Source organism: Echinops telfairi, unplaced genomic scaffold (genome assembly GCF_000313985.2).
Source record: "Echinops telfairi isolate 266 unplaced genomic scaffold, ASM31398v2 ScPeMD7_53;HRSCAF=182, whole genome shotgun sequence".
NCBI lineage: Eukaryota > Metazoa > Chordata > Mammalia > Afrosoricida > Tenrecidae > Echinops > Echinops telfairi.
Window position 1 is genome coordinate 19150027 of NW_022103951.1, and position 10442 is coordinate 19160468.

Sequence of the window (10442 nt, forward strand, 5' to 3'; positions counted from 1 at the left end):
ATGACTTGGGGTGTCCTGGTGGGTCGGGGGTATGTCAGAATTGCAGTCAAGACGATTATGGCTATCATGGTGGCTCATAGATATTTTGGAATTGCCGGCAAGGCAATGTGTGTTGTTATGGTAGGTCAGTGAGATGTCAGATTGTCATTTAGATGCCGTGGGTTGTCATGGTGGGTCATAGATATGTCAGATTTGCCATCAAGATGACGTGGATCATCATGATAGGCCACGGATACTTCGGAATTGCCATCATGACAATGTGGGTCATTATGGGGGATCATGGATACTTTAGAATTAACATCAAGATGGCATTGGTTGTCGTGGTGTGCTATGGATACATCGGAATTGCTGTTAGGACAATGTGGGTTGTCATGGTGGTTCATGGATATGTCGGAATTGCTGTCAAAATGACGTAGATCATCAAGATGGACCATGGATACTACAGATTTGCCATCAAGACAACTGGGGTTTGTATGGTAGGCCAGTGAGATGTCAGAATTGCTATCTAGATGCTGTGGGTTGTCATGGTGGGTCATGAATATGTCAGATTTGTTGTCAAGATGATGTGGTCATCATGGTGGGTCATGGATGCATCAGAATTATCATGATGACAACCTGGTTCATCATGGTGGGTGATACAAGTGGAAGAATTTCTGTCAAGACAACGTGGGTCATCATAGTATGTCATGGATATGTCAGACTGTCATCAAGATGACGTAGATTGCCATGGTGGGCCATGAATACTTTAGAATTGCTGTCAAGATAACGGGGGTATTCATGGTAGGCCAGTGAGATGTCAGAATTGCCATATAGATGACGGAATTGTCATGGTTGGTCATTGATAGCTTAGAATTGCCCTCAAGAGAAGAGATGTGCGTCTTTGGCATGGGTCATAGATACATCTGAATTTCTGTCATGATGACATGGGTGGTCATGGTGGGTCATAGATATGGCAGGATTGCCATTAAGACAACGTGGGTCATCATGGTAGGTCGGTGAGATGTCAGAATTGCTGTCTAGATGCTGTGGGTTGGCATGGTGGGTCATAGATATGTCAGATTTGCCGTCATTCGACGTGGATCACCATGGTGGCTCAGGGATATTTTGGAATTGCCCTCAAGACAACATGGGTCATCATGGTGTGTCATGGATACATCAGATTTCTGTCATGACAATGTGGGTCATCATAGAGGATCATGCATATTTCGGTATTGATGTCATGACTACTTGGATCATCATGGTGGGTCATCAATAGGTCAGAATTGCCATCAAAACAGTGTTGGTCATCATGGTAGGCCAATGAAATGTCCCATAGCCATCCATACATCATGGGTTTTCATGGAGCATCATAGATACATCAGATTTACTGTCAAGATGACGTGGATCCTCATGTATACATCAGAATTGCTATCTGTGGGTCATCATGGTGGGTCATGGATATGTCAGAATTGCTGTCAAGGCAACATGGATCATCATGGTAGGTCAGTGAGATGTCACAATTGCCATCAAGACTTAGTAGATCATTATTATATGCCAGTGTGACGTCACAATTTCTGTCAAGATGAAGTGGGTAGTCATGGTAGGTCATGGATATATCATAATTGCCGGCAACGTGACGTGGGTTGTCATCGTGGGTCATGGGTACGTCGGAATTGCTGTTAAGATGATGTGAGCCGTCTTGGTGGCTCATGGATATGTTGGAATTGCTTTCAAGATGATGTGGGTCATCATGGTGGGTCAGTGATATATTAGAATTTCCATGAAGATGACCTTGGTGTCCTGGCAGCTCAGTGACACATCAGAATTGCTGTTAAGACTACTTGCGCCGTCATGGTGGGTCAGTGGTGATCAGAAGAAGGCCAAACGACAGGAGGCACACAACACAGTTTGCTGTGGTTCCAATAGGTCCCTGGATTAGCTGCTTTGGTTCTCGGGGAGCCAGCCTCAGGCACCATTGGAATCAGGAGTCGTTGGTCCCTCTGGGGGTATTCCACAATCACTGGGGCAAGCCACATTCCAGATGAGGGGAAACCAGGAGTGAAGGTGCCCTTTTATCACTCACTACTCACACTGCCCAGGATAGTGGACAGCCCAGATTCCAGCAAGACAAAGGCAGCCTTGAGGCCAGCGATGGTCTTTCTTCCTGATGGAATGTTCCCAGCGGCCACCCTTAGGGAAAGTTCTGCAGGCCTCACAAGTAAATGATTGTGAAGAACCCAGAATTGGGTGGGAAACGTAGGCTATGTACTGTCAGTACATACAGCTACCACCCCCACACGCCCTGCCATCGAGTCCATGTCAACTCATAGTGACCCTACAGGACAGGGCAGAACTGTAGGGTCTGTAACTTTTATAGCGTAGAAAGCCTTCTCTGTTTCCCAAGAAGTGGCTGATAGTTTCGACTTGCTGACAATGGGGATCACAGCCCAAAGTGTGACTCTTATGCCAGCAGAGTTCCCATCCAAATGCTATAAAAAGCAAGCTCGGAGAGTATGTTGGGTGATAGTGGACATGCAAGGACTGCCCGGGGTGAGTACCCTCATCCCTGCCCCACCCCCACCCCCCGGCCCCAGTACTGTGATTATGTTACATGTATAATGAAAAGCTTGAACGCAGGTTCATGGCAAGGACATGTGCTCTTTGCTGTCCAGCGTGCATTGCTGCAGCTTCCACAAAGAGGCCAGAATAAGGCTGCATGACCCTCCTGGTCCTCATGCCTTAGTGTCTCACTTGGCCCCTTTGAGGAATTCCGTGTGTGTGTGTGTGTGTGTGTGTGTGTGTGTGTGTGTGCATGCGCGTGTGACATACTGGCCCCCCCTCTGCCAAGCACATTATCTGCTTCAAGAATCTGCCTTTGTTCAAATCCTGACTCAGAAGCACCAAGTGGTGAACGCAGGAAGTACAGTTTGAGTGGTGGAAGCTGTGCCCCTGTGCTCCCTGCCTTCCTCCCTCGGGTTGCCCCATGGCTGTCCGCTGGCCCCAGGGCTCTCGGCACCTCCTGGGAGCAGCATGATCTGGGCAGCAAGAAACAGCTCAGAGAGAGAACAAAGCGGCAGTCTGCCCCATAAAGACAGACTGAGTCCATTTTGAGCCCTGACTGGACACCTTTCCCAGAGCAGACACCTTCTTTGTTCTCTCAGGGTTTGTTCGGGTGCTGGGTTTGAACCACTCACCTTGCAGTTAGCAGCCCACAACCTGACCTACAGTAAAGGTGACAGCCTAGCAAGCCCGCAGGGCAGGGCCGCTGTCTCTCAGGCGTGCAGTCAGAGCCAATTCACCAACCAGAAACACAAACCTGTTACAGACACCATTCTGACTCACAGCAGCCTAGGAGGCTGGTGTGGGGCTGCTCCTCGGACTGACTGCCCCTGTCCTGCAGACTCCGCGCCACAGCCCTTTGGACTAGCAGCTATAACAACTCCTGACAACAAGGCGGGCACAGTTTATGGTGTCCGGCCCCTGGCTCCGTGCAGAAGCTCTGAAATGGGCAGCAGGGGGTGGACAAGGCATTATCTCACTCTACAAAGGCATTGCTGCCATTTCCTGGCCCTTGGGGAGTTCCCTGTTTCGTGGAAGGCTTGTGAATCAGAACTTAGCGGCTGAGCAAGTGGCTTTGCATAGTCGTCTTGGTGCAAAGCAAAGCACAGCCATTGTCTTCTCCCCTGCGTGTGTTTGTGCCCTGATGCGCAAGAGAGAGTGTAGTGGGGGCACATTGTGTTCAGCCTGCAGGAAGCTTGGAAGTCCTATGTGGCCGAGGGGGGGTTTCTTCCCCATCTCTCTCCTTCTTCCTCTTTCCCCTCCTTTATCTGGTCTCCTATCTCTCCTCCAGGGCTTTCTGCTCCACAATGCCAGTCTCAGAAACTTACTGGGGCAGTTCAACCCTGCCCTATGGGGTCACTGTGTCAGCACTGACTCATGGCAGTGAGCTTGGTTTTGGGTTTAGTCTCTCCTCCAGTAGCCCTGTGGCATAGTGGTTATGTTGGGCAACTAACTGCAGGGCCAGCAGTTCAAACCACAGCCACTCCTCAGGAGGCAGACGAGGTCTTCTACTCCCATAAAGAACAGCCTGGGAAACCCATAGGTGCAGTTCTACCCTATCCTGCAGGGTCACTGTGAGTCGCCATTGACTGAGAGCAGTGAGCAGTGAGGTTGGGTTTTTGGGTCCCTGCTCCCCTGCCCTGCCTTCTTTCTCTCCTTCTAGCCCCTCTCTCCTTCCTTCTCCACTCTTCCTTCCCTTGCTCCCTCCTCTCCTTCCTCTCCTCTCTCTTCCTCCTTCCCCTGGCCCCCGTCCACTCTACTTGTCCCCCCATCCTCCCCATCCCCTGCCTTTGACCTGTGCCTCTGTCTGTCCCCCATGCAGAGCATGCTGAACCCAGCCCAGGGGTTCCTCCTGTCCCTGGCCTTCTATGGCTGGGCGGGGTGCGGCCTGGACCTGCGGGCGCCCAGGAAGGAGCTGCAGTGGGAGTCGCTGACGAGCCCGGAAGCTGAGAGGACTTGTGTCTCCCCAGTGGATTCTGGGGAACTCTATGAAGATCACGGGACCAGGAAGACGGCTCAGGGCTTTGGCCACCCATCCGACGAGGCTCTGAGCCTACTGTCTGAAGGTAACCAATGCCAGGCTCCAAGGCAGGTGGGCTGAGGCCCACAGCCCTGCACTGGATTCAACCGCAGGGCAGGGAGCTTGGTTTGGGTTTACCTTCCCGTAGAATCCAGGATGGTGACACTTTGTCTCCCATAATTCCATCTCTGTCCCATAATACCTAATCATGGCCATACTTATTTGTCCGATAATTCTTGTCTGCTTCCATAACCACTGCCTCTTCCAGAACCCCCGGAGTAAGGTCAGATCCCTGATTTCTTCGACAACGAGCCATTCCGCCAACTCCCTAGTGTCTCTCCCACATTATTCCCTCCTGCATTCACCCTCTTGCCCACAATCTCCCCTCTCTCCTGCAACCCCACCCCTCAGTCTCACAATTCCCCCTCTCTCTCCTGCACCCCCCCATCCCTACCCAAGTCTCAAATCCTCCCTCTTTCTGAAAATCCTCCCTCTGGCTCTCACATCAGTTCTCTATCTGTGCACGCATATCTCAGTTCGCTCTCTGCCGGTGTCCCTCCCACATCTGTGCACACACAACTCGGTTCTCTCTCCATGTGTGTGAATCTCCCACATCTGTGCACACGGCTCAGTTTTCTCTCCATGTTTCTCCCCCACAGCTGTGCGCACAGCTGAGTTCTCTTTCCGTGTGGGCCTCTCCAACATCTGTGCACAAGGCTCAGTTCTCTCTCCAGGTGTGTCTCCTACATCTGTGCACACACGGCTCAGTTCTCCCCACGTATGTCTCTCCCACGGCTGCGGACACACAGCTCATTCCTCGCTGCGCGTGTGCCCCTCTCATATCTATGCACACTCAGCTCAGTTCTCTCTCTGCGTGTGTCTCTCCCACATCTGTGCACATACAGCTCAGTTATTTTTCCACGTGTGTCTCTCCAATATCTGTGGACACAGAGCAGTTCTCTCTCCACGTGTGTCCCTCCCACATGTGTGCACACAGCTCAGTTCTCTCCCCCAGTGTTTCTCTCCCACATCTGTGCACACACGCCTCAGTTCTCTCACCGCACTAGTCTCTCCCATGTATGTGCACACAAGGCTCAGTTCTTTCTCCACGTCTGTTTCTCCCACACTGTGCACACACGGTTCGGTTCTCTCTCCTTGTATGTCTCTCCCACATCTGTACACACATGGCTCAGTTCTCCCTCTGCGAGTGTCCCTCCCACAACTGTGCACACACAGCTCAATTCTCTCTCCACGTGTGTCGCTCCCAATCTGTGCACACGTGGCTCAGTTCTCCTTCTGTATTTGTCTCTCCCGCATTTGTGCACATAGCTTATTTCCCTCGCTGCCTGTGTCTCTCCCACAACTGTGCCCACGGCTCAGTTCTCTCTCCAGGTGTTTCTCCCACATCTGTGCACACACGGCTCAGTTCTCCGTCTGTGTTTCTCCCACATCTGTGCAAATGGCTCCGTTCTTTCTCTGCGTGTGTCTCTCCCACATTTGTGCACACGGCTCAGTTCTCTCTCCGTCTGTGTCTCTCCCACATCTGTTCACACGTGACTCGGTTTTCTCTCCATGTGTGTCTCTCCCACATGCGTGCACACAGCTCAGTTCTCTCTCTGCCTGTGTCTCTCCCACATCTGTGCACACACAGGTCAGTTCTCTCTCCACATGTCTTTCTCCCACATCCGTGCACACAGCTCAGTTCCCTCTCTGCCTGTGTCTCTCCTACATCTGTGCACATGGCCCATTGTGCTCTTCGCACGTGTCTCTCCCACTTTTTTGCAAACATGGCTCATTTATCTCTCGATGTGTGTCTCTCCTACATCTATGCACACACAGGTCATTTCTGTCTCCACGTGTGTTTCTCCCACATCTGTGCACACAGCTCAGTTCCCACTGTGCCGGTGTCTCCCTTATCTATGCCTACACAGCTCAGTTTTCTCTCTGCGTGTGTCTCTCCCACATTTGTGTTCACACGGCTTAATTATCTAACAGCGTGTGTCACACACACAGCTCGGTTCTCTCTCCATGTGTGTCTCTCCCACATTTGTGTACACACGGCTTAATTATCTAACAGCGTGTGTCACACACACAGCTCGGTTCTCTCTCCATGTGTGTTTCTCCCACATTGTGCACACTCGGTTCGGTTCTCTCTCCTTGTATGTTTCTTGCCCATCTGTGCACACACGGGCCAGTTCTCTCTCCACGTGTGTTCCTCCCACATCTGTACACACAGAGCTCAGTTATAACTCCACATTTGTCTCTCCAACATCTGTGCACACACCACTCAGTTCTCTCTCCGCATGTGTCTCCGAGATCTGTGCACACATGGATCCGTTCTCCCTCTGCATGTGTCCCTCCCACATCTGTGCACGCACAGCTTGGTTCTCTGTTCACATGTGTCTTTCCCACATCTGTGCACATATGGCTTGGTCCTCTCTCCACATGTGTCTCTCCCACATCTGTGCACACACAGCTCAGTTCACTCTCCACGTGTGTCTCTCCCACATCTGTACACACACAGCTCAGTTCTCTCTCTTCCTGTGTCTCTCCCACATCTGTGCATATGCCTCAGTTCTCTCCCCGTGTGTGTCTCCCACATCTGTGCACACGGCTCAATTCTATCCCACTTTTTTTTCCAAACATGGCTCATTTATCTCTCCACGAGTCTCTCTCACATCCGTGCACACACAGTTCAATTCTCCCTCTGTGAGTGTCCCTCCAACATGTGTGCACACATAACCCAGTTCTCTCTCCACGTCGGTTTCTCCCACATGCACGCACACAGCTCATTTCCCTCTGCATGTGTCTCTCCCACATCTGTGCACATGACCATGGCTCAGTTCTCTGTGTGTGTGTCTCCCACATCTGTGCACACAGCTCAGTTCTCTTACTGCGTGTTTCTCAGCCACATCTCTTTACACACGGCTCAGTTCTCCCTCTGCATTTGTCTCTCCCACATTGGTGCACACACAGGTCCGTTCTGTCTCCACATGTCTTTCTCCCACATCTGTGCAAACACCCCTCGGTTCTCTCCTCAAGCGTGTCATCCCACATCCATCCACACAACTCAGTAGCCTCTCTGCCTGTGTCTCTCCCACATCTGTGCACACGGCTCATTTCTCTCTCTGCGTGTCTCCCACTTATTTTGAAACATGGCTCATTTATCTCTCCACGTGTGTCTCTCCCACATCTGTGCACACATAGCTCGGTTCTCTCTCCACGTGTGTCTCTCCCATATCTCTGAACACACAGGTTATTTCTCTCTACACGTCTGTTTCTCCCACATCCATGCACACGGCTCAGTTCCCTCTCTGCCTGTGTCTCTCCCACGTCTGTGCACATGGCTCCGTCCTCTCTCCGTGTGTGTCCCTCCCTCATCTGTGCACACACAATACGGTTCTCTCTACATGCGTCTTCTGTGTGCGTCTCTCCCACATCTGTGCGTACTGCTCAGTTCTCTCTCCACTTGGCTCTCCCTCAAATCTGTAGACACGGTTCCATTCTCTCTCCAGATGTTTCTCTCTGACATGTGTGCGCACACAGCTCAATTCTCTCTCCCAGCGTGTCTCTCCCACATATCTACACATGCGGTTCCATTTTACATTTGAATGTATCTCTCCCACATCTGTGCACACACAGCTTGGTTCTTTCTCCACACGTGTCTCTCCCACAACTGTGCACACGGCTCGGTTCTCTCTCTTCCTGTGTCTCTCTCACATCTGTGCACACGGCTCAGTTCTCTCTTCCTGTGTCTCTCCCACATCTGTGCACACGGCTCAGTTCTCTCCCTGAGTGTGTCTCTCCCACATCTCTGCATGCACTGCTCAGTTTTCTGTCTACTAGTGTCTCTCCCACATTTATTGTCTCTGGAGGCCACCCTCTTCCTGCTCAGCCTTTCCTCTTTTGGAGTTACCTCCCCACAGCAGTGTTGTTATTGGAAATTATACAGCAATTTGGCCTAGTACTTCTTTCAAGGGAACAAAACTGTAAACATGACTCCCCCACAGAGTGGGGCCCTTTCTTTGTAGAGGGCCTCTAAGCCCAAAACCAAGCCCGCTGCTGTTGAGTCAGTGTCTACAAAGGCTCTAGGACAAGGTGGTTTTTCAAGACAACTCTTTATAGGAGTAGAAAGCCTCATCTTTCTCCCTCATAGTATCTCTTGGTTTTGAACTGCTGACCTTTCAGGTGTCAGCCCAACATGCCTACTTTCCATGCATGCAGAACACCCTGGAGGCCAGTGTGGGGGCATCTTTGAGCAATACCTTTGAGACCTGGCCATTTTTCACCAGGGGCACACGGTTTGCCTGGAGGCAGCCTTCAAGGCCTTTTCCTTTCACTGCCTGGAAAGCCCTCCTTCCAGCTGGGCTTCTCTCCCTCCCCCAAGTGCACCTTTCTCTGCTCATCATGGGCTGACACCGGCTCCCCCCACCTCACATGACGTGGTGTCAAGGATAAATGGACCTTGCCCAGGGACTCAGCCCTAGCAGCCCTCTGAGACCCTGCTTCCCAGTAACCGGGCCCCAGAGTCATCGGGCCTCCCCCATGCCAGCCCGACCCCAGCCATGCCAGAGCAGACTGGTCAAATCTAGCCTGCAAAGGGGGTCCAGGCCTGATTTTCTGCTCTTGGGGAATTAGCCGCCTTCCCCCAGGCCTGCCCTGCCTGCCAGCTCAGCCACGCACCCAGTCAGCCCACTCCCTTCGCAGAGTGAAGGCCTGCTGCTGGGCCCCGGGCCCTGTCCCCTTACCCAGCCGCTCCAGGCAGCTCCAGCAGCGCCTGCATCCGGGCAGGCTGTGGGGGCACAGGGAGCCTTTCCGTGGTCACGGGGTGTGACACAGCAGCCTGCATCTTTGTTTGGGAAAGGGCCTTCAGGGGACACCAAGGTTCCCATGAACGAGCCTGGAGTGGGGCCACATGCTGGCTTGGGGAGCGGGGTGGATGAGGCGAGTGACCCTGGGAGAACTAGTCCTCGGCAGAAATGCTGTTGGGCAGTTGAAAGGGGTGTCTTGGGGTCTTCCCAGGCCTTTTCCTCACAGCAGGAAAAGTGGGTGCTTCTCCAGCAAATGGGAGTGCTCCCTTCCATCCTGGTCCACCATCCAGACCTTGCTGCTGGATCCGGCTGGGGGCATGTACCCTAGTTGCCAACCCCCTCCTCACAGGCGAGTCTGTAGCCCATGTTGCCAGGCACCTGCCTGTCCTCCCAGGCTGGAAGCTCCCGAGCAGCGTCTTCCCTGGGTCTCAGGTGCCTTTGTGAGGGAGACATGCCCGTGTCCTGTGGCACTTTTGCTGCCCCACCCGTTCTAACCCAGGCTTTCCTAGCTATTGTCTCTCCCTGGCCTGGAGGCAATAGCTCCTTGCTGCTGGCACATCTGGTTACTGTTGAGCTGCTAATGGAAAGGTGGCTGGTTCAAGCCCAATGGCTACTCTGAGGTAGAAAGAATAGGCAGTGGCTTCGGTAAAGACTACAGTGTAGCAAACCATCTGGAGACCTCTCTTTTGTCTCACTGTCACAGAGCTGATGCCACCTCACAGGGACCCTATGGAACGGCCCCTGTGGGTTTCTGAGACACTAACTCTTTTTTTTTTTATCATTTTATTAGGGGCTCATACAACTCTTATCACAATCCATACATGCATCAATTGTGTAAAGCACATTTGTACATTCATTGCCCAGTGCTGTCCTCTGAGAAAAATTCTCCTTGGAGGATGGGCAGGTGTCCATGTAGTTGGGATTTGAGCCAGCCCCTCTTCACTGGTTCCCTACTCCACCCCAGCATGTTGCATTCACATCTTGGAGCACTAGGTTGAAGTCTGGTCCCTCTTTCCCTGTGGAGATATAAACAATACCCTCCCCTTGGGTGGGTTAGTGCCTTGTGCCCCACT

At 52.2% G+C, this 10442-nt stretch overlaps 1 protein-coding gene across 1 annotated transcript in view; it reads left to right on the plus strand.

The window, feature by feature from the left end:
• GPR143 (G protein-coupled receptor 143) overlaps positions 1-10442 on the plus strand; it is a 41700-nt gene that overhangs the window by 24160 nt on the left and 7098 nt on the right. Inside the window, exon 8 of the mRNA XM_045290683.1 lies at positions 4361-4604. Coding sequence (XP_045146618.1) covers positions 4361-4604 — 244 coding nt within the window. The remainder of the gene's footprint in view (positions 1-4360; positions 4605-10442) is intronic.